The 27,797-nt window shown below is 36.5% G+C and overlaps 1 protein-coding gene across 4 annotated transcripts; it reads right to left on the bottom strand.

Annotated features, from left to right (window-relative positions):
* Nucleotides 1-778: 778 nt before the first annotated feature.
* Nucleotides 779-26,715, bottom strand: OVA9 (glutamine-tRNA ligase, putative / glutaminyl-tRNA synthetase, putative / GlnRS). Of its 4 annotated transcripts, none has more exons than XM_077356897.1 (24): nt 26,357-26,715; nt 24,649-24,699; nt 24,490-24,561; nt 24,064-24,163; nt 21,514-21,609; nt 21,054-21,115; nt 20,698-20,799; nt 20,495-20,590; nt 18,921-19,073; nt 18,777-18,832; nt 17,113-17,203; nt 16,926-17,012; nt 16,377-16,574; nt 16,196-16,294; nt 13,853-13,984; nt 13,616-13,752; nt 8,220-8,319; nt 8,041-8,136; nt 5,089-5,189; nt 3,833-3,938; nt 3,643-3,732; nt 3,420-3,549; nt 2,489-2,596; nt 779-1,251 (listed from the first exon to the last, which is right to left on the bottom strand). In XM_077356897.1, exons 1-23 carry the CDS (start codon nt 26,486-26,488, stop codon nt 2,499-2,501), a joined length of 2,385 nt encoding a protein of 794 aa, XP_077213012.1. In that variant the 5' UTR covers nt 26,489-26,715; the 3' UTR covers nt 779-1,251; nt 2,489-2,498. The 4 variants fall into 4 exon arrangements, with proteins under 4 accessions (XP_077213012.1, XP_077213010.1, XP_077213011.1 ...); XM_077356895.1 differs by having other exon boundaries at nt 2,495-2,596; XM_077356896.1 differs by having other exon boundaries at nt 2,499-2,596.
* Between the last annotated feature and the right edge of the window lie 1,082 nt (nt 26,716-27,797).

Genomic DNA, 27,797 nt, shown 5'->3' with positions numbered 1-27,797 from the left:
GGTTTGTGATTTTCATTTAAAACATGGAAAATTTCCCTATTTTCAGGGGACATTTTCAATTTTAGAAAAATTATTTCATGTAAAATACGTTTACCAAATGGTGGTAAATTCATTTTCTACGGAAAAATAAGTTTGTGGTAAAAAATCAAGGGGATGGAGAAATCATGATATTTTAGGCCCTGTTTGGATTGTAGGAGAAACATTTCATGTGGAATTTATTTTCCGAATAAAAATGTCGGTTCCACGATTTAGAGGTATATCATTATAAATTAAAGGACCCACTAAATAAAACTTGACTGTGACAATTAATATGTAATCAAACAATTGAAAAGTACGAAATTCTGGAGAAAAAAAGAAAAATCGTTTCCAGATCTGTCCAGAAAATTCCTGCAATCCAACAATAATTTATCTCGACTTTCTGTTAAGTTAAAATCTCTTTAGTGTAGTCTTTTGCAATTAACTTGAAGTAAGTTGATCTTTTACAAGAACTCATGCAAGTAATACTTCTGCCCAAAAGCATATGATTTTAAAAAAAAAAATGCTTTTCCTGCTATTACCACTGTTCAAAAATTCTGTCAACTAGATTTTGGCTTTACCAAGTTGATCAACAACTCTTTTGACTCAGCCCGAGTTGGGAAAAAAAAAAACACAACCATCATTGAATCATTAGAGTTGACATGGTTTTACCTCAAGAGTGGTTTTAAATACTGAATTGATAACTTGTATTTAATTAGCAGCACACTATGTTTGTATTTTCTTGAATGGAACACACTATAGATAGCAAATTATCAGCCATAAAACAATATTAACTCAATAAGATTTTGATAGAGATATAAATGGCAAGTTATCAAAAGGACCAACATCACATGTAAAACTAAAGCAGTAGAGATAATCACAAGCTATTAGAAGGTAATTTATCAAAGTATCTACTATATGCTGATATGCTGAGTCATCAACAGCTGAGTCCAGATAATTGCAAAAAACTCAGCCAAGCTTTCAGCATTTCCTTTAAGGGCATTGACGGGTTCAACTCAGAGCGAGTAAATGAACAACTCGGCCTAATCAACATGCCCAAGTCTCTAGCTGAAGTCCCGAGCTAAAAATATCGTGCATGTCCTCAACTGCGGTTTGTCTTCACAATCAGAGCAGAGTATTTTTGTTTCCCCTATTGTGATCCATGACGAACAGCATCACTTGTATTTCTTTCCTAACTTCTCTTTTTCCTCACTAGTACACTTGTTTGCTGTGTATCTGCAATAGGATATGGTTCAGATGGACACCTTGAGAAATTTACAACAAATATTAGACGGAGAGTCAAGCTTTCGTAATAGAGCCGGAGGATAACAATCTACGGAGGAAGCTAGGTCATGGTAGAAGCCACGCTGGTGGCCAAGGAGATGAAAATCCATATGCAATTCAACAGTTTTTGGTACAGATCATACATGTGTTGTGGATGTGGTAAGTGAATGAAAGATACTGTGGAGAAATATGAGCTGAATGAGTTTCGCTCCCAATAGGGCCATTTTTCGACTTGAACAAGTAGAATTTAATTCCGTTATTTTTTCTCATCAGAGTTTAAATTCTTCCTACACATGATATTTTGTGAGCCCACAGAATCATATCTGACATTATACGATACCAATACTCATACGAGATACTTCATTGAGTATTTCCATGTTCTAATTGTCATAAGTTCCAATATATAGCAACCCATTGAATCTATCATGTTTTTTTATTTGTTTTGCATATTTTCATCTTAAATTTGAGATGGGGTCTTTTAGCTGCTATAATAATATGTTACTAATTCCTCATTTGAAGTTAAATCTAACTAAGCTCTTTTTTTACTTGTGTTTCATGTCTTATGTTATCGGTCATACAGGATTCCATATCTGTATCCCAGGTATCTTTAGGGAAATGATAAATGCACCCCTTTTCATCACATGGGACACCCAGCTGCAGTGTAAGTGGCAATCAAATCCGTTGAATCCTTCTGACAAGAAGTACATCCGCCCCTCTGCAGTCATTGATACACTGTTGCTGGGTGTCCCATGTGATGAAAAGGGGCGCATTTATCATTTCCCTCTCTTTATCATAAATTTCAAAACATGTCAGGTTGAATCTGTATTCCACCATGACGGAATCCATATCTATCTATCATAGATTCCACCCACCTATTCCAAACAAGCAGCAGAAGATTAAATAAATGCTCAGTTGGTTCTCTCTTTTGGTTGCTACAGCAGAGTAAGAGTGGCAACTGGTAAGCATTTTGATGTGTTTTTTTTAAAGATATGAGCGTTTTGATGTTAAGAACAAGATGGGCAGAAGGGACAGGATTTTAGTCTGCATAAACTTGTTATAAATCAATGCCATTATAAACAAGTAATTTACACAATGCTTCTTGACAGAAGAGGCATAAAGTACACTAAGCAGAAGGTATACATTCAAGCATCATAACATAGCGTTGTAAAGTATAAAAGTTTGCACTCACACTCACCAACCTATTTGTTTCCTCCCTTGGAATAGGAATCACGAAGGGTGACTGTTCTATTGAAGACGAGTTTTCCTGGCCTAGAATCCAGATCCACAGAGAAATAGCCTGGAACAAGTAGGCACAAAATATTAAAATTTGAAAAGAAAAAGAATTCAAACTGAAGACAAATTCCTGAGATGCGTCATTAATTCATTGGAGATGATCCCCCCCCCCATTACGTGAATTCTGGGCAGACTAACGCTTTTTTACGTCAAATCACGCAACAAGGGGGGCGCATAATCCTACAGGTGGTGGGCCGGGGGGAAATCATCGCCTTAATTCATTACAAAATGAATGAGAAACAGAATTGAACTTCCACTCACTGAAACATAGAACAAAGTGTAAAGTCATCCATAATGGGATGTTGGCTAACCCAAGGGAAAATGATACTGTCATGAATGGCACAATCTTAACTAAATAAAGAACGATTTTAAATTTTTACATCTAGAACAGTGAGTTCAACAATTGAAAACACACATTGAAAATGAAACCATCAAATTCAGACACAAAACAAGGGAAATAAATGTCAAACTGCCAACACCTGCAATTTAGGCAGAGAATATCATAGAATCAGGTTCAAGCTACCATATCTTGATGTGAAGTAGTAAATAAAATACATTCTGGGGTTTTCGAAGAAAGATATTTTGTGGTTTGAATAAGTTCTCCATTATGAGAAAACTTTTTTAATACTGACCAACATACGCCCTTAACAGAATAAATAAGTTCGAGTTTCATGCATGTAAATGTGACATACAGATATATCTGTCTGTCCATATTTATATTTACGGACTTGAAGTCATCAATTCCATTAGATGTCCAAAACAAGCGAAGCAACTACCCAAAAAAAAAAAACAAAGCAAAGCAACTAAAAGAGGGCTCTAGGGCTTACCAAGTCTTTCGAATTGAAACTGATTGCCCATCACAGCACTTCCTAAAGAGGATACGGCATATGATTCGGGTATCATCTCTTTAGAGAGTGGGTTCAGATCAGAAAGCCAGTCATCAAGCTCAGCAGGATTCTAATGCAATAAACAAGAATGGATGATAAGTCCCGAGCAGTACACAGATAACTTGGTGAAATTAAAAATCCTCAAGAAACCACAGATGCCCACCTCAGAATGGAATAGTTTGTCAAACAACCTGACTTCCACTTTAAGAGGATCAACCCCAGGAGAAGGTTGGGCCACCCAATGAAGAACACCCTGTACCACATTTGGAGAATTCATGTAAGTTCCATCTCTATACGTTTGCAACTTCTCTAGTACAAACAGATTAACAGCTGTAAAGTAGCAGAAAAAATACCTTGGGCTTTGTCTTTTTGGACGGATCATACTCTGCCCGGATCTCAACAACAGTCTCGGCATTATCACCATATATAACTTCTGTGCATTTTATAGGGAAGGCATATCTGCATAAATAAAAAGGCACGCACTGATGATCTTTTAAAACAATTTCTACTCACTATAAATGCAAAGAAATACAAAACTGAAAATTTCTGTTTTTTCTAGAGATATAAGTGATAATTTTACCAAGAAAGAAGTTACAGAAACAAGAAAAAAGGTTTATACGGTCTAAAGTGTTAGAACTGGTGAAGACTCTTTCACAAGGGTATTTTGGTCAATTTGGATTTCGCTTATATAGATCACCATGTATTATGATTTCAATGATGAGTCAATTCGGTTTAGACAACTCCACACATCTTTATTTTTTACCTTCCGACTCATTATCAAATCTAACGTAGATTTTACATGATATCTGAGCGGATCAGGTTTCATTCTTACACGATAAAAGATACTTCAATTCTTTCTCCCTCCTCATATTTTTCCTCGTTTGCTCTTATAGACACCTTTTCTAAAACCCCTGATCCTACTTCCCAATATCTCCTCTCTCTTTTTTTCTTCTCAAACCCTAATCCCATTTCTAATGATTTCAAAATGCTATAGTCCATTCCTTTTCTCCAATATTTCTCTTGACTTTTCTCCCTTCCTCTAATTATCTAAGGTTTGCCTCGTGTTTTCTCCCTCTTGCAACGAAAAAACATATCAAAATCGACTATCTCTTTGTCTGTAAAAAGGTATAGAATGGTGTAATTCATTCTACTTTTGTTAGTGGTTAAGATCTGCTTGTAGACATTAGTGTCCCAAGCCTAAAGTCTATTATCACACTCAGAGAATGAGATATGAACAAGACTCAAAGAACCAAAGGCCAAGCACAAGCCCACTTGTCTTGAGACACAAGGCACTAGTTCACACACCACCCTGGCTCCCCACCATACAAAAATGCAGATAGTTTTACCCTCATTAACAACTAACCTAAATAGGCTTAGGTGCATGGCACAAAGAGACCTCACCAAACCAAACAGTTTCCCAAAACCTAATTATCCTCCCCCTACCCCAATAAACCTAATGAACATATTTAATTGAACAAATCTTTCATTGTAGCACATAACATAAATAATTCCTGCCTTCAGGACTATGTACTTAATGTTCCAGGAAGTAGCCAAAATACTGCATTCTTACAAAGCAATTTTTAAAAGTGGCAATGCAGAAAATACAAACCTTAGTAGGACAGATTTACCAGGAGCGAGCCCATAGTAGTCTTTTGAATCCTTAATCCGAAAATCAGAACGCTCGATGTAAACAACATTTGTAAAAGGAACCTGTAACAAGAACAAGTGAAAAGATCAAGTATTAATCAAGCATGCATAATTTAATAAGGGTAATATTATCGCTCTCCACCTTGGCTCACTGCCTCCACCGTACAGATAGCACATGTACAATTATCCAAACCCTTTATCTGATGCCCCCCACAGTGGTTGGCCATAGCCGAAAATACTGTAGGGATAAAACTACTCAAAACCGTTAACAATGTGCAACTTTTACCCCTTGACTCTCATCCTTGATAATTTTTGTATCAGCCACGTACTATGGGCCACAATTTGAATGGCTAAGATTGCCTAATCATTATGGTTTTGGGCCAAGCGGATCCACATGATGGCTTACCAGATATCCCGATCATTATACACATGTGGAACAGGCACGGTGGAGACGGTGGGAACAGCAAGCCAGAAAGGAGAGGCACAGTGGTTACCAATGCTAGCAAACCCTTTGATCTATCAAATAATTGAAATACATGACCGAAGATACAAACACGCCACAAAATAATCATAATGCAAGTTACAAGACATATGCTACTGTGCATAACCATCACCTCACCAAAGGCAAATGCTAGAAAGTATATGAGCAATTTGAAAGACAGAAGTGCATAATATGATGTGACTACAATAATATCTTCACCAACAACAAATAGTTTTGACTAAAATATGAGATAACCAATCATAGAATTGGTACGACTTAAAAGATTCACTCTAGAAATAAATTTCACTATAATCAACTCAGAAAACAGGATTTTCAACTAGTGGTAAAGAAAAACATATTAGACTAACAAATTGTGGGATATAATGAAAGCATTAAGCTCTTAGCCATAAAACAGTTGCAAAATAATTATTGGCTATCACAGCCGGGAAAGTAGGAAATAGGGTTGCAGCCATGAGGCCATAGGATATTTCGAGCTTAGGCCTACAACAATACATGTGAATGTGAAGAGAGAAGTTTCCTAAACAAAGAATAATGAAAACATTTGACTGTGAAGGGAGAACTTTCCTACAGAAATAACAAAGAAAACATGTAAATGTGAAGGGAGAAATTTCCTAAAAAAGAACAAAGAGAGCATCTATATGTGAAGGGAGAATTTTCCTACAGAAAGAACACAAGAAGCAGGATGGAACCACACTGACATGTGCAAAATATTGACCATCGTGAGCACCTCTATGTTAAACTAATTATTGAAAAATTAATCTATTTTTTTTTTGAAATGAAAAAATTATTATTATTATTATTATTATGAGTTGGGGACAATGCCTACTTCTTTGAGCATTGGGGACAATGCCTACTTCTTTGAGCATGCTTTTACATAACTTCATGAAGAGAAGAAACTCACACAGTAAAGACGCAACGTCTACTAGGTATTGCACAAATATGATGAAAAGACAAGACTTGTAATCATTTTGATGATGGGAGTTCCATAGTGAAATCATAAGGTTTTCCGACATCAAGGGATCCACCCTATCATGAGTTGCACAACTACGGGAAGGAGTCCTATTCAGTATATAGAGTCTTGCAGTCATCAAACGTCAAGAAATATGATTCATAGGTTTGCAATATATCTTAATAAATTTAAAATCTTAAGATTCTTAAATGAGAAAGGGTAATGTAAATGAGAGTTGTAATTGGTTACATACATGTAATATATTATTTCCGTATAAGAGATTGAAAACAGAAAAAATAAGAAATTGGAAATATCAGATGGGAATATGTGGAATCCACAGGAAAGATACTTATACTCTTTAGTAGAGCTATTGCAACTATTTTATCGAAATTGATGGGAGTAACAATCATGCACTGATTACTGCTTAGTGTCCTCATCACTATATCCTGGTTTAAAGGTAGATCAAACTTAAACCCAGATGGAATCTCACTTGCTATATTCAGTTATTCTATGATTTGCGGACATGGACACGGGTGTAGCGTGCCAACACAGACATGCAAAATGACAGTGCTACCAAAAAAAGAGAGGAAAAACTAGACATGCAAAATGAATAAAGAGAAAATAAAATCATTTTCAAAAAAAAAATAAAGAGAAAAAAACTAGACATGCAAAAAAAAGCAATTTTTGCCTGGGGTTTTTTTGTGTGTGTTTGTGTTTGTGGTGTTTTTTTTCCCCCCCGGGGCGGGGGAGTTTGGGCGTCTGGAGCAGCTGACAGGTAGCAATGAGCAGCAGCTACAGGTAGCAGTCAATACAAATCATATAAATGTATTGTCCCAGAAAATAAAGAAAAAAATCTTATATTAAAAAGGGTTATGTAAAAGGGAATTTCAGTAGATTAGAACTATAATATTACTATCTTCCGTATAAAAGATTTGTAATTGAAAAAAAGAATCTGGACGTATTAGATGAATCTGTGATATGCCCAGCACAAATACTTTAACATTTAAAAAATTAAGTACTATACTTTAAAATACTCTGAGCAACAAGCATTGACTGAATACTCCTTAGCATGCTCATCACTACATCCTGGTTTAAAGGAAGATCAAACTTAAACCTAGACGGAACTTGTTATTTTTTTAGTTATTCATACCTGCATTGCCCCCACAAAATTAAGAAAGAGCATAAAATAAAATCATAATCACAGTGACATCAGGTTCTTCAATAAAATCATAATCACAGCGACATCAGGTTCTTCCCTATTACCGTGTCAACAGAAATTCTTGTCTTACACGGATATCTGACATGAATATAGGACAGAGGGACTTACAAAATATGAAATACTATAATTTACAGAAGCCAGAAAATTAATTAAAGCATTTCAATATTTCATTTCCGCATGCAATAAATTGTTCAAACTTGAAACAGAATGAGTGCTGCCTTTAGCGGGAGACTTATGCAATCACCTTGTAAAAAGCAGATGCATCATCTGTCTGAGCATCAGGCCACAACTTGGCATCAAGATTTATTATTGATCCGCCTTCCAGATTTGTTATTACAACCTGGAAATGCATAAAGAATATATCAAATACCAAGCATAATAGTTTCAAAATCAATAATTTAACAAAGGCACTCCTCCATATACCTTAAGAGGATGTAGCACAACCATGGTGCGAGGGGCTGTTTTGTTCATCTCTTCTCGTATGTGATATTCAAGGCGATCCAAACGAATCAAGCTATTGTCACTGCAGCACAAAAACACATCATGATTATCTATGACAATAACACTGATAACAAATAATGGCTCAGCTATACTGTATATAAGGTGAAAAGTGTTAAGGGATATAACACATTTATTTTCTTTTGTTTCATAATATATCTACCTTTCTTCCCCTATAAGTGATCCTGTTGTACATCAGTTAAGGACTTTTCTGTAATTTTTTAGTCATTATTTATCGTAGTGAATCCTGAAGCAACACGTCAATTCATTTTGCTTTCCCGCTCGGATGGTCCAGCCAGTGTACCCAGCCCACCATGCAGTTCACTCCTGCCGTCAACACCTAAGATGTTCTCCATTCTTCCTACTGTTGCCAATGCTATAGACTCATTTGCTCCAACTAATACTGGTCCTTCTATCGTCACTCTCACTGATGTTGCTCCTCTGACTAATCAATCTACAGATGCATCCAACGGTGACGTGCCAGGTTTGATTCAAGTACTCTCATTCTCCTCATCTCTTGCTCTCCTTTATAGTGCCATTCCTTCAATTTCCTGCATCAGGCCTTTCTTATTGTTCTTCATGAGCCTTCTAAGCACCCTTAGGTGCGCGCTTAGCAATTCGTATTGGAAGCTGATGCATTTATGTGGGCCCAAAGTCGAGTAGGGTTCAAAGGAGGAGAAGAAGGTGAAAGACTGAAGCAGGCTGTGAGGGGATGCAAGCGATGACATTGTCTGGTGTAAACCATGGTTTTAAAGTCCCATTGAAACCAACATGAAACAACCAAATTTTTTCTATTTCCATCCCCGTTGAAACACATAATAAAACTTAAAATTAAAAGGGAATTAGTTCCATATTATAACAATATATGTTTACATAATTATATTTATAAGAGTTACATGTGAAATGAGGTGTGTGTATTACGTATAAATATTTATAAGATATATACATGAAATAGGTTATGTAGAACAGTAGAAGAACATGAAATATGGAACATAAAGGAGAGCATGACCTTGGGTAGGATAGAACATAATAAAATGATCCACGTAGAAGAACCCAACCAGAGCCGGGTAGATTCCTTTCACCTTCTTCATGAAATTTTTCTAAAGGATTCATTTAGCCGACCCCAACTAGTTTGGGACAAACGCTTTGTTGAGTTGAGTTGAGTTGAGTATATACATGAAATATGGTATGTAGTAAATTATCAAATCAGCAATATCTATGTAACTTGGATATGTGTCTAGGTGCCAGACATGGCTCTTCACCTCGATGATTCCAAGTTATTGAAGACAAAACTCGAACTACAAACAAATTCTTCGAGCCCCACTCTTCAATTGAGTGCACTTACGTTTAGGGTTTTATGATGAACTTTGCCAGTTTTCGCCTCCGACCCGGTCCCATCTAACTGGGAGCAGTTGAAGTTGATGATTTGCAGTGACATTTTCTTATTAGCACTACTCACGAGGAAATATAGATGTCATAATGTCAGCTTGAGATCTAGAGTCTAGACATACATGAAATTCTTTATAAAATATGGATTTCACGGCCCCCCATACTAATAGCCCTGATAATCCAAGATAAGGGCACAACGAGACGAGCAGTTTATCATTACGATAGGTGTCAAGTGTAAAAGCAGTAATGCATGGAGCTGAGGTATCCTAATAGACCGAGAGAATTGAACCTTGTTCCTACATGCTCCGACCAATTAGATATGGCACTTGACATCTATTTTCATTCTTCATATATATATATATATATATATATATATATATATGAGAAAACTGTTGGTGCGCTTAAGCTCACCATTTTTTTGGTGCGCTTAAGTTGTTATAACGCCTCCCATTCGTTTAAAGGTTTGGGTCCCCGTTGGGTCCCGCTTAAGCGCACCAATGGGAGGCGTTATAACAACTTAAGGGCACCAAAAAAAAGGTGCGCTTAAGCTCACCAACAGTTTTCTCTCTCTCTCTCTCTCTCTCTCTCTCTCTCTCTCTCTATATATATATATATATATATATATATATATATATATATATATATATATATATATATATATATATATATATATATTATAAAGCTGAATGTGGGAAGCTGGGGTGGCGCCACATGGCACCCCCACTGCAGCCCGAAATATAAAAACGCTTGGTATTCTCTATCCCGTTTATAGAACATGTAAAAAAACGCCTATAATCAAGGATTACAATCTCTCTCTATTAAATAGCCTAAAACGGAATGAAAAAAAGCCTAAAATCAAGGATTACAATCTCTCTATTAAATACCCTAAAACGGAATGAAAAAAAGGCCTAAAATCAAGGATTACAATCTCTCTCTATTAAATCTATCTATATCGATGTGGTAAGCTGGGGCTGTGCCACGTGGATTACAATCACGAAATAAAAAAATGCCTAAAATCAAGGATTACAATCTCTCTCTATTAAATAAAGCTCTCTCTCTCTCTCTCTCTCTCTCTCTCTCTCTCTCTATATATATATATATATATATATATATATATATATATATATATATATATATTTTAGTTATAAAGCTTTATTTTTTGGGCCGCCCCGTGCATCGCACGGGACTGCAACTAGTATATATATATATGTATGTACACACACACACACACACACATATATGAGAAAAGTGTATCTACTTGATTGAGTAGATAACTTATCTACTCCGTCAGCCAGAAATACAGTGGGCCCACATTGTTTGGAATATCCAAAGCAATCATTTGATAGGACCTGACATAGATAGGGTGTGCCCAAAAAATCAACTCCTTAGGATCATCCTAACCCTTCGAACTGTGGAGGTAAAAAATGGACAGATTGGTGAAGGTTTATACCCGTTCATTTTAACCTCCAAAAATAGAAGGGTTGGGATGATCCTATAGAGCTATTTTTTGGGCACACCCTACCAATGTGAGGGCCCACAAATGAATTGTATGCATCGCCCAAACAATGTGGGCCCCCACTGTATTTTAGGCCGACGGAGTAGATAAGTTATCTACTCGATCGGGTAGATACACCTCTCTCTCTCTCTCTCTCTCTCTCTCTCTCTCATATAGGGAAATGATTTCTGCGCTCACTTGTTTGTCGTGTAGTATTTAAAGGGATGTCAGAGTATATTACGGTTCTCAAAAAGCTCTTAAAGCCCTTTAAATACTACACGACAAACAAGTGAGCGCATGTTTATCAAAACATTGGAGCGCTGAAATCATTTCCCTAAGTGCTGAAATCATCTCTCTCTCGCTCTCTCTCTCTCTCTCTCTCTATATATATATATATATATATATATATATATATATATATCTATATATATATAGAGGAAAAGGATTGTACGCTCGAGCATACCAAGCTTATGGTACGCTCGAGTGCCCCAATCACATGGGTCCCACATTTTTTGTGGTGATCCAAAGCATTCATTTGCAAGGCCCTATCATAGATAGGGTGTGTACCAAAAATCAGCTCCATTGAATCATCCTAACCCCTCCAAAAGTGGAGGGCAAAAATGGGCAGATTTGTGGTCTATCCATTTTGCCATCGACAAATGGATGGGTTAGGATGATCCTAAGGAGCTGATTTTTGGTACACACCCTATCTATGATAAGGCCTTTCAAATGAATGCTTTGGATCATCCTAACAAAGTGGGCCCATATGTGATTGGGCACTCGAGCGTACCATAAGCTTGGTACGCTCGAGTGTACAATCCTTTTCCTCATATATATATATATATATATATATATATATATAGAGAGAGAGAGAGAGAGGAAAAGGATTGTACGCTCGAGTGTACCTAACATTGGGTACGCTTGAGTGCCAAATCACATGGGTCCCACATTTTTTTTGGTCATCTAAACCATTCATTTGCAAGGCCCCATCATAGATAGGGTGTGTACCAAAAATCAGCACCATTGAATAATCCTAACCCCTCCAAATGTGGACAAACAGTGTCTGTCCATTTTGACCTCCACAAATGGATGGGTTAGGATGATCCTATGGAGCTGATTTTTGGTATGCACCCTATCTATGATGGGGCCTTGCAAATGAATGGTTTAGATGACCAAAAAAAATGTGGGACCCATGTGATTTGGCACTCGAGCGTACCTAAGGTTAGGTACACTCGAGCGTACAATCCTTTTCCTCATCTATATATATATATATATATATATATATATATATATAGAGAGAGAGAGAGAGAGAGAGAAGGGTTGTTGCTAACGTTAGCAGCTATCATAGCTGCTAACGTAGCCTTATATTGCTTCGGGCCCGCATGTTTTGGGTGATCCTAAGCATTCATCTGAAAGGCCCCATCATGGATGGGGTCTGTACCAAAAAATCAGCTCCATTGGATCATCTTAGGGTGTCCATTTGTGGGTGGGAAAATGGACAGATACTATGTGTCCACAAATCTGATCATTTTCCCACCCACAAATGGAAGGGTTAGGATGATCCAATGGAGCTGATTTTTGGTACACACCCCATCCATGATGGGGCCTTTCAGTTGAATGCTTAGGATCACCCAAAACATGCAGGCCCGAAGCAATAAAAGGCGACATTAGCAGCAACCCTAACGCACGCCAGCAGCTCTTTTTGTTAACCTGAAATGCCGCTCTGCTAACCCTGTACTCGGACCTGTAATCGGACAGCCCGGCCCGCAAGCTACAGTTTGAGTTTACCCTTGCAATGGTGTGCCAACCAGAAGAGTAGGGGATCTAACTCTTAACTCGCAAATGGAAAGACTAAGGAAGGTCACTGTTGATATCGAAAAGCTCTAACGAGACTTCCGCGTCAGCCGACCGCCTTTCTCGTTCTGCCCCATAGATCAAATGTCCAATGCAAGCTCTGCGGCAACAAGTACTCAGGCGGGATAAATCCAAAATGAGATTGAAATTCCCCTTATTAAGAGGGCCTGTTTGGCTGGAAAGAACATCGCCATATGCCCTAATTCTAAAGAATTGACTAGGGCAATGTTAAGCTATATAGATGTGTCACATTCATCAACACTTGTGGACAAAAAACCAAGTAGTGATGTGTCCATGGTCCATATATGAAATATGACATTATCTAAATTATATGTAACAACATTTTGATAATTCTAGCAATTAAAAAGAATGAAACACAAAATGAGTATGTTAGTGTAGCTATTTACAGATGCTAAGTAGTAAAAAACACAATCAAATAGAGTATATAGGATAATGTGCTGCCCACTAATAGCAGATACAAAAGCAACATAATAAATATGATTTTGGCCGTCATTAAATGCAAATATCTCCATTTCATTTTAAAGAATATGAATCACATAAATATACATAAGCAAATACCAACCTTCTAGTAATTCCAACTCCTCGAACAAAAGCATTTATAGAAGTTGAAGACACTCCTCGACGCCTTAAACCAGCTAGGGTCATTAGACGAGGATCATCCCAACCATCCACCCACTTTTCAGTCACTAACCGGTTCAACTACAATAGCAAAATATGGGGAAAAAATAGAATAAGAGCCATTGTCTGTGAGAAGGTGAACCTTCCAAATTATATAGATTCATTCAGTGGGATTCCACACCTTACGCTTTGACATCACCGTGTTGGTGATGTTCAACCTTGAATACTCCCATACATAAGGTTTATAGAGATCAAGTGCTTCTAATAACCAATAGTATGAAGCACGACGGGTCTCAAACTCAAGCGTACAAAGCTGAACAATATAGCAACGTAAATGTCATTAACATGCATTAAAAAACCCATGGCTGACTCATTGGTAAATCTAGAACTCGACAACTAAGAGAAAAGTTCATCTTTTATATACTGTGAAAAGTATGCCTCATATGAAAAGACATGGAAGAGCACCAAATAATATACAAGCAGATCAGAGATTGCCCCTCAAAGAGAAATGCCTGCCTAATGCCATCTTTAGCCAGATAATCATCAATATCATTAAGCCCCCATATTCGTGTTTTAAGGAATGGAAGGGTTTGATGGTGTTTTTAGATCAAAGATTTGTCATACGTGAATAACTGTGAAGGAGGAAAGCACCGAGAGAGAGAGAGAGAGAGAGAGAGAGAGAGAGAGAGAGTTGGATCACCATCATGCAAATATCATTAAACTTTAATAAATTACCATACAAACTTCGCATAAGAATTGTGAGCTTTTCAAGTCTTTTTTAATGTGGTTTTTTTTTTTTCTGAATGATTCTTTTTTAATATGGTTGAAAAGACCTATTGGAGTTTTTGTCAAGGGATTAAACTTATAGGAGTTTTTATCAAACCTCATGACAAAGAAAGCCAATTAGCTTGGTAGGAAGCATTTATTAGTTTTTGTTAAGGAGTTAAATGCCTAATTTATTAAATTAGTTAAGGGGTTAAATGCCTCATTTTTTGCATTAATTCTAAAAAAAACGATGCAGTCGAGGAAGTAAAGTAGTTTAGAGTAATTAGCTTGGTAGGAACCATCTTTAATATTCTTGATGAAGTTGTAATGGAAAGGTTGAAGAAATTCTTGGCCATAATCATCATGTCTGCACAAGTGGCTATGGCTCATGAATGTATTGACTAGAAATAAAGAATGGAAACGGGGAATCAAATGCAAGTTGGACATGGAGAAGGCATACAATTATGTAATCTGGACTTTTGACGACCACTTAATGGGCAGGATGGACTTTGGAAATAAATGAAAAGTGAGAATGGAGTGTATGTCATCATCACTGTTCTCAACCCTCATCAACTAATCCCCCAAAGGTTTCTTCACATGCTATAGAGGCTTACGCTAACATAATTCCCTCAGGGTTTTAAATTTCGGTTTCAGTTTCTATCCTCAGCGTAACAAAAACATTTGGGTTTCGGTACGAAATTTAGATTGAACATTTCGGTACAAAATCATGGCTGAAATCCAGGCAAGATTCTTCACCAATGGTTTTCATTTTTTTTTTTGTCAATTTTTTAAGAAATATCTAACATGAATCTCATTTTCTTCTCTTTTCCGCGAGTGGAGTTGATTTTTTTCAGGGTTTTTGTTGAAATGTAGATACTTCGACATAAATTTTGCTTTATTTTATCTGAAAAGTTGCATGTTTCACATATTTCGACCTAAATATTAACGAAATGGTCAAGTAGTGTTGGCATATTCAAGTCTGTGCAGTGGCAATCAAGCGATAGAGGCACGGTTATGGCTGCTTGGATGGCAGTAAAACAATTGGGGGGTTTCACTCACTAAAGTTCGCATTGAAAGCAATTCCCTTAATAGTATAACTTGGCTAGAAGAAGACAGTAATCTGGCTCGGAGACAAGTTATTTTTGAGAAATGAAAGAATGGTTGTTTGTCCGCTCTGAGGGCTGCTCAACCCCCATATCCATCACGAAGAATATGCTATGGCAGTTTCTTTAGCAAATTTTGGTGTTAGTCGTATCAAGTTGAGGGTGTGGGATGAGATCCACCCACGCACACCCTTCTTGAATGACATGTTTTTCAGCCTGTTATTTTAACCAATAGGCCATGAAGTATCTCGTATAAGTATCGGTATCATAATGTGTCGGACATGGTACATTGGGCCTACACCCTACCCCACAACCTCAAGGTGTCCATGACAATACAAAATCTACCAACCAAAGAGAGAATTTTCTTGAGGGCTTGCGAGGAAAAGGTCAAAAGAAATATGTAAAAGATGTGACAAAAAATAAAGAAAAGTGAGTGCATGTTGAGGCACAACAAGCGCCTCATGCAACCTAAACCGAAAATGTGTATCACGCATGTCGCCTCTAGGTATATGCTTCGAGGCATACAGATCATAAATTCTTAGAACAGCAATATTAACACATATAGGACAAACCGACAAGCCAGCATGAGCGAATTGTAATAATCAATTTAATCATGGATTTGGAAACTAAATAGAATACCAAAATGAAGAAGTTACCGAATGTGTTATATTCTCGAGAGAATCCACAATGCAATGAGCATAATCATAACTAGGATAGATGCACCACTGGTCTCCTGAATGAGGATGGGGAGTGAACTGGATGACAAGTCAAACTACTAAATATAAGTATACGGTATATTTAATTAATCAAAGGAACCTAAAGGTAGTGTGGACTTGCCTTTATACGATAAGCAATAAGATCGTACATATTATAGTTATCACTCTGCATATCTTGTTTCATTCTAAGTGTTGCCTTGCCCTCGCCGATCATGCCTCTTCTCATTTCATCAAACAACTTCAATGATTCTTCAACTGGCCGATCCCTCCATGGACTATTCAACTTTTTTTCTCTATACTCCTTTATCTCTTCGGGCAGCTGAAAAAGATGGGCATAACAAAGTCAATACCATTTTTTCTAGTCAATTATAATCAGTATCAGGCCAGAACCTATTGATCAGAGGTAGAGAAAAAAAATATTCAGAACAAAGGCATTGCTTTCTTACATCACATTAACTAAATTCAAGAACAAGGTGCGGGATCATCAATAACTACATATTTCAATAACAGATATTAACATAATTTGCGAATAACTTGAAAAATATTCAGAACAAAGGCATTGCTTTCTTACATCACATGAAGTAAATTCAAGAACAAGGTGCAGGATCATCAATAACTACATATTTTGATAACAAATATTAACATAATGGGTGTAAAACTTGATGGAAACCTGATGATCAACATAAGCATGCCCCCTCCGTATCAGCTCCACTGCTAGATCATACAAATCTTGAAAATAATCACTGGTGTATGTCACCTGTTATAAAGTACAAGTGTTACCAAATTCACATTAACTAAAATAATCACTGGTGTATGTAACCTCTTATGTGTTTTTTGAGTCAATAGACAATACATACCTTGAAAGGTTCCCAACCCATCCATTGCACAACTTCTTCAATATGATCAATATATTCCTTTTTTTCGGCTTCAGGGTTTGTATCATCAAACCTAGCAGCCCCAAACAAAAATTAATATGACCAGAAACTAAAGCATTTAAACCCTCAAAATAGCTACAAAAGACCACATAAGAGCTGCTCGTTAACTAATCAATTGCCAAGCCAACTTTTAGGTGTATGATTAATTCAACATAATAGAATCATTTCATTAAATTTTAAATGCTAGCAAACAGCCAATTAATTCTGAATGAATTTTTCACTAAAAATCAAATAGTTGACAAATACGATATAAAATGAAGATGCCTGTGTAATTGTAACAGGATAAAAAGTAAGAAAACTACTGTAAAGACATAGCTTTGTCCTTCAATAGTGACAACAAAGGTGTTCCACACCCAAAAAAAAATGCAATCAAAAGCTCCTGCAGACCTGAGAAAGGTCCGTGGATCCAAAGAATTGCCCTCCTTCCTTTTCTCTTTTTTCCAAGACGTCAAAAAAGTCACTGAACTTCTTTTTCTCACCATTCAGATGATAAATCCAGGAACTGAAATTCAACTAACATAATAATATTTTAAAAGTGGCAGCTACATATAATTGGATTTAGCTAGTACTGGATTTTGATTTGACCAATGAGGTTCCATCATTGTGGTAAGAATTAAACTATATTGAAGTGTGACTGCGAGACAATGTAATTCACTTTCCCAATATTAGTAGATACTTGCCACAAAAATGAGATGACTTTCGATCTCTACCTAGAGTAGAATTGCAGGTCTATAAAATTCCACGAAAGTCCCACCCTATGCTCCATGAAAAGCACTTTACTCAGATCCATTAAGAAGGCTAAAGACAATCAGGGAGGGCTTTGCGTCAACCAAAACTTTCTCATGAAGCAAGTTTTCCCTTTACATTTATTTATGTTGCAGTTAGATCATTCTGTGGATTATAGCGACAAAATATTCGAGAAGTTCACTAGGAATTAAGAATAGTTTGTACAGATATTTCATGTTGACATTATTTGAGTCCAAAAACAACATTAATTGAATAATCTTATGGCTCCCTTCACAAACTAGTTGACAGCATGTCTTTACTGATCAACAATAATGACGTCGACTATGCTGAGATAATATTAGGTAAATCTACTGCACTGCATAAATTTTGTACTTCACCCCATGTGCCGTCCAATTAGTCAACCATCTCAACAATTCAAACTGCGTTATCCATCCATATCGCTTTTACAATTTTAGGCTGGAAATCACGTCGATTGCATTTTTTTTTACTCCCAAAAGAATGCCAAAATGGCTCTTATAGAGAACGCTTAGGCATACAAATTGAGTTTTGAATAACATGTAAATCATTTGTTCATTACAAAATATATCAAGCTATTATACCCAAAAGGCTAATTACTTTATTTTAATCTACGCATGTGGAGACATCATGGATGATTCTTTTTTATCTACACATGAAGTACAGCAGTATTATACAAAAAAGGCAATCCACTGAAGAAAAACTTGAATTGTTTTATTGATTGCTAAAAGCAAATCATTGAAGCAATGTAGATTTTTTAGCTGTTTAAACAGTATAAGCAAGAAATTAAAGTAAACAGAGAAGCTGGGTAGCATGATTCTTACCTTAGGTAACAACATCCACCTCTCTCTTTCGCCAAGCCAAAGTCAACAAACAAAGCCTGCAGTATCCTTATCAGATAACAATGCTAACCAGTCTGGATACAAATAAAATGTAGCAGAGTTTTCTACTTAAAGATCATAAAGTACCTTGGCATGGCCAATATGTAGATAACCATTTGGTTCGGGAGGGAAGCGGGTGTAAACTTTACACCCTGTTTCCTGCAAATGTATTTCAAGTTTTTCCTTTGTATTGTGTGGTCTCCATACATTTCCATTGCTAAAATATATCTCAGTATGTACCTGACAAATCAACAAGGTATGTCTAATTCAGATTTATCAAATTTCTCTTGGTAAAAAGCCAACCAAAAAACAATATAATATGAACAATAATACTGTGTTAAAATACTTATGCAGAAATGTCAAAAATCAGGAAAGAAATGAAGGTGGCCAATCATTCAAAAAGAAAAAAAAAATTAGGGAGAGCATTTAGTTAAAGTTCGATAAAAATAACAGGGAGCACTGGGATATGGGTTTGCCTCAAAAAAAGCATCATAAACATGTTAAGCAAATGCCAAACTGGAGTAAAATGTCAATAAGTAGATAACCAGAAGCCTACAGTCATGCTTCTAAAATCTTGGGAAGGTGCACCTTGGCGCAATGGGTAATCCAAAGCACTTTAAAAGCACGGAGTTAACACACAAAAACAGACAAATGAATTCAATATGAGCCACAATGAGGTAAATATTCAACACAGTTTTAAATTTCCACCGAAATCAACACGAAACGACCAAAATATTTCCATTTCCATCCCCACCAAAATACGTAACAAAAACATAACTCATACTCATAGCAAAACCAAAAGTGTAAGTGTATTAACGGTATGCTGTAAAAGTATGTATTACATAATTATATTTATATAAATTACATGTGAAATATGGTGTATCTAGTATGTATAAATATTTATATGACTTACATGTGAAACGTGGGATGCACTGAATTATCAGGCATGCACGAGATCGCATGTCACTACTCACTAGGTGTTTGATGTAGTTAAACCATTATGGTTGTGTTTTTTTTTTTTTTTTTAGCTTATGTGATGGTGTTTTAGTGTGTATGTGTGCTTCTTCCAACACTTCCTAAAGTATCATCTTCAATGTACATCATTTGCATATGTTTCCTTACGTTTCTGTAATTTTACAGGATTTCCACCGAAATTTTCATTTGAAACTGACATGTTTCCATGTCCATCACAACCATAACGCATACCGAAGCGAAACTTAAAACTTGGTATTCAAGTAACAGTCCTTATGCCTATAACCCTCAAATGACCCAAATTTTCTCTAGAAATCATCTTATCCTTATCATTTAAAATTTCCAAAAAAAGGTCTGTATGTAGAGCATAGTGTTTCTGAGCTCGAGCTCAGATAGTTGGTCTTTTTTAGACAGTTGGTCTTTTTTTCAAAAAAATACTGAGAATAACATGATTCATTGCTCCCATTCCAATTTTTTATATTTTTCACGATATCAAAAACCACACTCTCGATAGAACCAATAAGTAATGGAAGAACTCCAACTATATCATCTCGGTTATGATGCTGAAAAAGGTACTAGAAGAAACCAGTGACTAAATGGACCCACAGATAAATTCCAATATCAAGTCCCATAGTAAATATATTATTATCAGTATCACCATAAAGCATGAAAATCATCTCTTAAGATACCTTGAAATTTTCCTCGGGACTAGGGAATATAGTGAAAGGATTAAGTTCTTCTTCAGAGGGTGTGACTGAAGGAGTATCTACAGCCCTGACTTGATCCTACAAACAAAGTGCATATTGGGTTGCAAAATACAAATTAACACTTCCTACTAACTTTAAGTAAAGAATGAAGAAGCTAAATCCAAAATACCGCAAACATACACTACCTCCAATTTAGCAGGCTTCTCCTTCTTCTTTCTTAAAGGTTTTTCATCATCTGCCGCAGTCCTTTCACCAAGTAATCCGTACAATTTCTCATCTATCACTTGCTGTTAAGAAAAACAACAGTAGGAGAGCATCCAGAAGTGAAAATCACACAAAATCAGCTTTGTCTTTTAATAATTACAGATGGAGGTCATTTCATATGTATTTAATGTAACAAATCGTCAAATCCCCTTGACAATTTTTATTGGACCATCTCAGTTTTTGTTGGGGTTTTGTATATGTTTCTCTTGTTTTGTTGTATTGGACCATCTCGGTCTTTTTATTAATGAAACGCCCAACCATTGGGGGAAAAAATCACCTTGACAATTTTAGCATCTGCCCAAGGCTGCCTCTTTCGAACTTGTCCACACAGATTGCCAACTGGAAAAGAAGGGAATCAATTGAAAATCAGCCACAATGAAACAACTAACAAAAGAAACTAAAAAAACATGGTAAGAAAAACTCATTTCAGAATGGCTTCTGAATTTTCCCACAGCTTTCTCATGTAATATCCACAATATAATCCAAACGGTAATTTGAGGATTTTGCACCACCACTTATAGGGAAGCACAAAGAAAGATAAATGAATAGATAATACATTGCAATTTCTTACAAAATCTGTAAATAAACTTATTAACAAAAAGAATAAATTGATTTTCGAGACATCAACTAACTAATGTGAAAATTGAATACAAATTTCAAGAGAACAGAAAAAATAAATCGGAGTAGAACTTCAATAATGCAATAATGATTAAACAAAGCAGGGAAAAAACTATAACCATTTATTCGATAGCGTTGCTCCAAGATGGAATCCATGTTCTCTTCCAAAACCTCAGCAGCTGCACATTGAATTTCTTCAATGGAAACATCAACTCCTGATTGCAAGTGAGACTGAATGAATTAATAAAGAAATATAAATTACAAAACAAAAACAAACACATAAAACAATACCAAAAGAGCTAGCCATTATAGGAATTCAAAGTATGAAGTACCATTGTTGATGAGTTGAATTAAAAGATCGAACACAAGCTATGAAACTGCCAAAATACTGCATTGCAGGACTTTGATGCAATCATGAAAGTGGGCATCAACATAGGCCTCAGAGAAAAGAAACTCATACTTTTCCCAATCATCTTCTTCCTTATATTAGAACCATTTGTCAACTTGATGAGTGTTGCTTTCTTTCTCCATTTCTCAAAAGCACACACACACACGCACGCACGCACGCGCGCGCGCACTCACACACATAAATATATATATATATATATATATATATATATATATATATATATATATATATATAGAGAGAGAGAGAGAGAGAGAGAGAGAGAGAGAGAGGGAGGTGTCTAGCATCCAATTGTCACTAACATTATAAGAAGAAATAATAACTTCAGTTGTAAGACAAAACAACAATTGATGAGAAGATCAGGAATAGTAAAAATATCTATGTCAGTACGTGGTCGATCGTTTGGGCCTTGGTCACATCCCGTACTGCCAATCCCCTTTTTCCATAAGAGAGCACCAATGGAAAATGTGATGAGGTTTTGGGAAGACGTAGATAGGAGTGTGTCCTCTTTGCTAAGCTTACTCGAACCTCTATAGGCTGCTAGTTAGGAATAAAGGGTTATTAAGTCTTGTTGTCGTGAGAGAGTGGGGGAGGGTGCATGCCCCCGTTCTGTCACACATTCAAGTTTTCTTATGGTCATTGTGGTTAAAGACGATTAATAAATTGAATAGGTTTGGCATTCAATGGGTAATGCCCAGATTAGTTCTTGGCCCCTTTTTAAGGGTGGATGTGCGTTCAACTTGGCTCGTTAGGAACATGTCTATGGCAGATGCCTTTATATGCAACTTTCAGGTTCTTTGGATTGAAAGAAAACAACAAATCATTTAAGAACAAGGCTTCCGCTATTTAAAAAATATGTTAGAATATTAAAGAGTCCATCAGTAGCTGGGCTCTATCGAAGGAGTCTTTTTTTTTTTCTCCTTTCAGGATTTAGTCCACAAGTAGAGTGACATTATCAATTGACATATTTCGAAGAAGAAGATTTATGCAGCATGGAGACACGAATGGGTTATCCAATTCAGCAAGTGTGGGTGGTGTGTTTAGAGACACGAATGGGACTACTCTTTAGTCTTTCTCCGACCCAATTGCTAGAACTGATTCTAATGAGGCTGTGGTAAGAGCCTTGTTTATAGTTTGAGAATATTCAAGAGTGAGTCTAGTGTTTCTCTCATCATTGAAAGTGATTCATCAAACGCGATTTCGCGAGGGGGAGGAATGAGCGCAAGGTCATGGAGATTAGATTCCCTTATTAATGAGATTGTCAAAGTCTGTAATTATGCAAATGTTTCATTCTCATGAATACCCAAGATCAGCCAATGACCTTGCTGATTCATTGGCTACATCTGGTGTCCCGTAGGGACCATTTGTACTAGGGGCAACCTCTGCCCCTATGTAACTGTCTTCTCCAATATATATATATATATATATATATATATATATATATATATACACACATGTGTGTGTATCAGTTATCTTTAAAAAAGTCTCCCCAAAATAGATGATTTGGATGCTAAATTAATTTGCACTATATGAAAAGCCTGATAGATGCTTTGGGTTAGGAGAATAGGTACCGGACAGATTTTCAAATTGAAAATCTTGGGAGCAGGAGTTTTACACCTTCAGAGAAGATATCATATTTATTGTGGTTAATGGCTCTAAAACATTCTTTTAATTAGATAAATGGGCATAGGGACTCTACTTTTGGGTTGTAATTCCCAAATCTATTAAGTTGAGGAATATCCATGCCCTTGTCTCCCATTACATGGACCAAGATAACCCCCCAAAAGGTGATAACCTCTATTTTTTGAGAGAAACTATCACTAAGAGCTTCAAAAAAAAAAAAAAACACTTTTGACTTGGCTAGAAAATTGAAGGGTATTTTCCTCCCACCATCCAACTGTTCTGATGAGATAATTTGCCCCCTGCTCAAAACATTGATTTTTGGGTTATTTAGTCATATTAGTCTATTACTTCAACAAATTTTTCCCAGCCTTGGGGTGAATTTCCCCAAGGCTTCAAACTCAATATCATGAACACGGAAGACCACTCATCTGAATAATGTATAACACACTGATCACTTCGGTGTCTACAAAAATATGATAAATTATGCTCATACTATCATGTATTTGCAGAAAAACAGTGATTAAGAATGATACGGTATTTCCATTCAAAAAAAGAAGGATAAAATATCATGCCATGGTTTCTAGGCACAGTAAAGCATTAACATACTAAGAGATAATAAATTTAGAGCACAAAGACATACCTACACCACATGCTACTTCAAAGTCATTCAATTGAAAATTATCTGGACCAACACTTCCAAGAAATGACAAAGCTGTTTCTAACTGAGTTGGATTTTTAATCTGCAATAAGAACATTTCATGATGAGGATAAAGGAACCGCAGCAAGTTTCTTGATAAAGCAAACAACCACAGATAGCTTTTGTGAATAAAATCTGTACAATTTATTTTAAGTGTAAATAAGTTCATAAACTTCTGAACTCTGTCGGTTCCAAGCAAACACCTATATTTAATTTTCTTAACACTCTGCAAAATATTGTGCAAATTGTTGAAGTTTTTCTTTTCTTTTCTTTTCTTTTGTAAATTATTTTTTTCCTTTTTTTTGTGCAAATATTGTGCAAATTGTTGAAGTTGGATCATCAAAAAATTAGGGATCACCAAAATTCGACCTTTGATGAGACCACATACTCCAACAACGTGGGCCTATGAATAAGTGCATTAGCTGGAAATTTGGTTGCCACCTGCTCCATGTAAATATGCACCAATATCACAAACCATTACAAAATCTTTCTCTAATGTTAATTTTGGGTAACAACTAATACATTTACCGTGTATAAAAGATTTCCAACAGCCTTGCTACATCCATTCTCCACCACAGCCTGTGAAAAAAGGGAGAAAAGAGAACTTTTGTTTTTTTAAAATTCAAATGAAATGACACAAAATATAAATGTAAATGCACATTTAAATGACATCAGATGTAAATGAAGATGCGCATTAGGATACTCTTCAGCATATATGTCACATACATGGTTCAGTCCCTTCAAGATATAAGATGGCACAATGTGATAGCACAGAAATATATTTTAAAAATCATTTAGAACAATCACTGAGCTAGTTGGAAAGAAAAAGGAGATAGATGCATCCTCAGGTTATGTCAGATACAACTTAAATGTCAGACTAAATGACTTTGAAAAGCCAAAAGCATCTACAACTGTTTCTATTTATCTTTAACCAGAGCATCTACAGCTGCGCCTTTGGAAAAGAATTATGATGAGAAAATACAGAGCCTGGTATGAGTCGGTGGGAAGACGGCTAAGGGCAAGGGGATTGGGGGCATGGTGGTCAGTGTGTAGTGTTGAAGATGTTTTCTTGTTATTCACAAGGTGGGGAAGGAGGGGAGGTTAAGGCTTTGGGAAGATTTGTGGCTGGTTCAAGTCCCATTATGCCATGCTTATCCAAGTCTCTACATGTTAGTGTGTTAGTAGGGTATTCGTTTCATTGATTGTTAGGAAAGTGAGGGGTAGGATGGTGTGGTGTTTGTGCTACGGCTATAATTTTTAGGACGAAGAGATAGTCGTTGGTTGATCCTCTTAGTCTCTATGGAGATGTTTTTGAGTCATCTTTCCTTAGGGAGTGTTTGGTTGCACAAACGCTCGGCTGCCGATTCCTCGTTGGTTGACAATATTGCAATGAACTTCCACTTGATTCCCCCAACATGTTTCAAACATCATGGTTGCATTTTTGCCCGTGTGACACTCATGTCCCCCTTCTCATCTTCCAACCAAATTCTACCAAAATGGGAAATTTTTTATAGAAGAATAGTGGAAAAGGTTTTGTCCCTTCATTCATTCTCTCTTTCTGTCTCTTCCGTATCTCTCTCCACTCTATATATTGGTAATGACACCCCAACTTTTTCCACTACTCTCCGAGAGGACTGCCGCACAACCAAACACTACCATTATTCGACTATTCTCCGAGTGGTAATTCTAGACATCTTCTATGCTAGTCTCCTCCCATTTGACTTCTTTTTCCACTACTCTCCGCACCACCCCGCGCAACCAAACATACCCTAAGGATACAAAGTTTTGGGCATCAGATCCTCATTGTACATTCTCGGTTCGATTGTTCTTCTGATGCCTCGTTAGGGGGATGAGCCCCTCATTCAATTAAATACAGGTTTGGAGTTTTTTTTTTTGCACTGCCTAGTGGCTCACTAAAGTATCAAATAAATACCACCGATGTATTAAAGAGAAAGATTAGACAATTGTTGAATAGATTTGGCGCAAACCATCGATGTCTTAAAAGAGAGAGATTAGACGATTGTTGAAACTTTAAAAAAGGAAATCAGCAAACAAGAGGCAAAACAAAAGAAAGGGAGAAAGAGAACCCTAACATCAATTCATGCTTGAATGAATCTATTGGATACCAAATTACAGATATGTAGAACTAAAATAAATTGTAACATGCAAGAGAATTTCACATGTACTACTCGATTAAATAAATATAAAATTAAGGCGTGGATAAAATTCTCAATACCTCGTGGATTACTGCGGTTAAACTTGCAGTAACTTTAGAATTGGCTAGTGTATTTTGCGCTGTACGCTCATCCAGACCAATCTTGAGAAATAAATCCAGTGATTCTTTGTTTTCTTCACCTTTCACACCCATTTTCGAAAACCCTAAATCTACACAGAAGACAGAGAGAAAAAAATCGAGTCGATGAATTAGGGCGAAAAGTAAACCCTAGCCTAACGTCAGATACTTGGGAATGAGAGGCGACTGGAATTTTTCTGTGGACTGCAATTAAGAAAAACAACGCGTGAGAGACACGTCGTCCAAAGATATTTTTCCGGTTTTTTTACGCTCTCCCTTTGTAGGTTTTTGATTTGATTAGGCGAGGGTTTTCTTTCTCGAGATTTTAGAAAGGGAAATGTTATCAGCACTACTGTCTTTTGCTGACGGCACGCCTCACTTTATTAAAAGCGGTAAGATGATCCAAACCGTTCATTAGATGGGCCACAGCCTAAATGGGTTTTGCCTCAAAAATTATTTCCGTAGGTTGCTCCTAACCCTCGATCTATAGAGGGCTAGGATCAAAACTCTAACATTCAGATCGGAGGGCTACGATCAGCCTATGAAAATGAATTTTAGGGCACAACCTATTTAGGCTGTGGCTCATCTAATTGACGGTTTGGATCATCCTATGATGTGGTCCATACCGTACTTTTAATAAAGTGAGAGTGCCCTCATCAAAATACGGTAGTGCTGATAACATTTCCCTTTACAAAACCTTCTCAAACGGAAGTGAGGTGGGGCATGTTCGGCAACTATAAAAACATTTCCTTGAGGACCTGTTCGGATTGCGAGAAAAACATGGAAATTTTTTATTGAGAATGCATCTTCTATAATTGCTACCTTATGGACGGTCCAGATCTACTAAAGGCGGCCTTCGGGGTTCATATATGCCTTTGGATCTTAGCACATTTCATTACTTTGAGAGGTGGATTTGAATTAAATTTCCTTTCTCTTATTTTCAAAACCAAAGTTCTCTAATGGGTGGTTATTAATAAAAGCTACTGATATTTGCACTACCGTTATTTGATAACGAGGCAAACTTGCCTTATCTTTTTACTTTCTAATAGCTTTTGACAGCTGGCTAAGTAATAAGAGACAAGGTAAGTTTGTGTCTTTATCAAAACATGGTAGTACAAATATCAGTATCCATGATAAGATGTCTAAACTAGCTTGAGTAGCTTCAGTTTATTAATTTTGATAAATCTAACATGTTTTTTTTTTTGTCGCAGCCAAGCATCATTTTAATTTTAATAAAAAAAAGCATAGAAATTGATAATTTCATGTGACTTGGCCGAACTTTATTCTTTTGCTAGGAGCACTCCAGTATGGACCCAAGTTCTGTTCATCTCACACCCATTTTCTCTCCCCTCAGCTGGATTACTGATTTAGAAGCACCCACTCT

Source organism: Tasmannia lanceolata, unplaced genomic scaffold (assembly GCF_043159265.1).
Source record: "Tasmannia lanceolata isolate RefF3 unplaced genomic scaffold, GAP_Taslan_0.1 ptg000016l, whole genome shotgun sequence".
NCBI lineage: Eukaryota > Viridiplantae > Streptophyta > Magnoliopsida > Canellales > Winteraceae > Tasmannia > Tasmannia lanceolata.
The sequence above is the reverse complement of the archived record's forward strand: the minus strand, read 5'-3'. Positions and strand labels throughout refer to the sequence as shown.

Bases quoted from the DNA above. Each gene is read 5' to 3' on its own strand.
- OVA9 (XM_077356897.1), bottom strand. From the start codon at position 26,488: ATGGGTGTGAAAGGTGAAGAAAACAAAGAATCACTGGATTTATTTCTC. The intron at 21,610-24,063 runs GTATGTCTTTGT...ACTTGCAATCAG, and splicing joins TGAAGTAGCATGTGGTGTAG to GAGTTGATGTTTCCATTGAA. The intron at 16,575-16,925 runs GTTTCCATCAAG...CATCTTTTTCAG, and splicing joins ATGCTTATGTTGATCATCAG to CTGCCCGAAGAGATAAAGGA.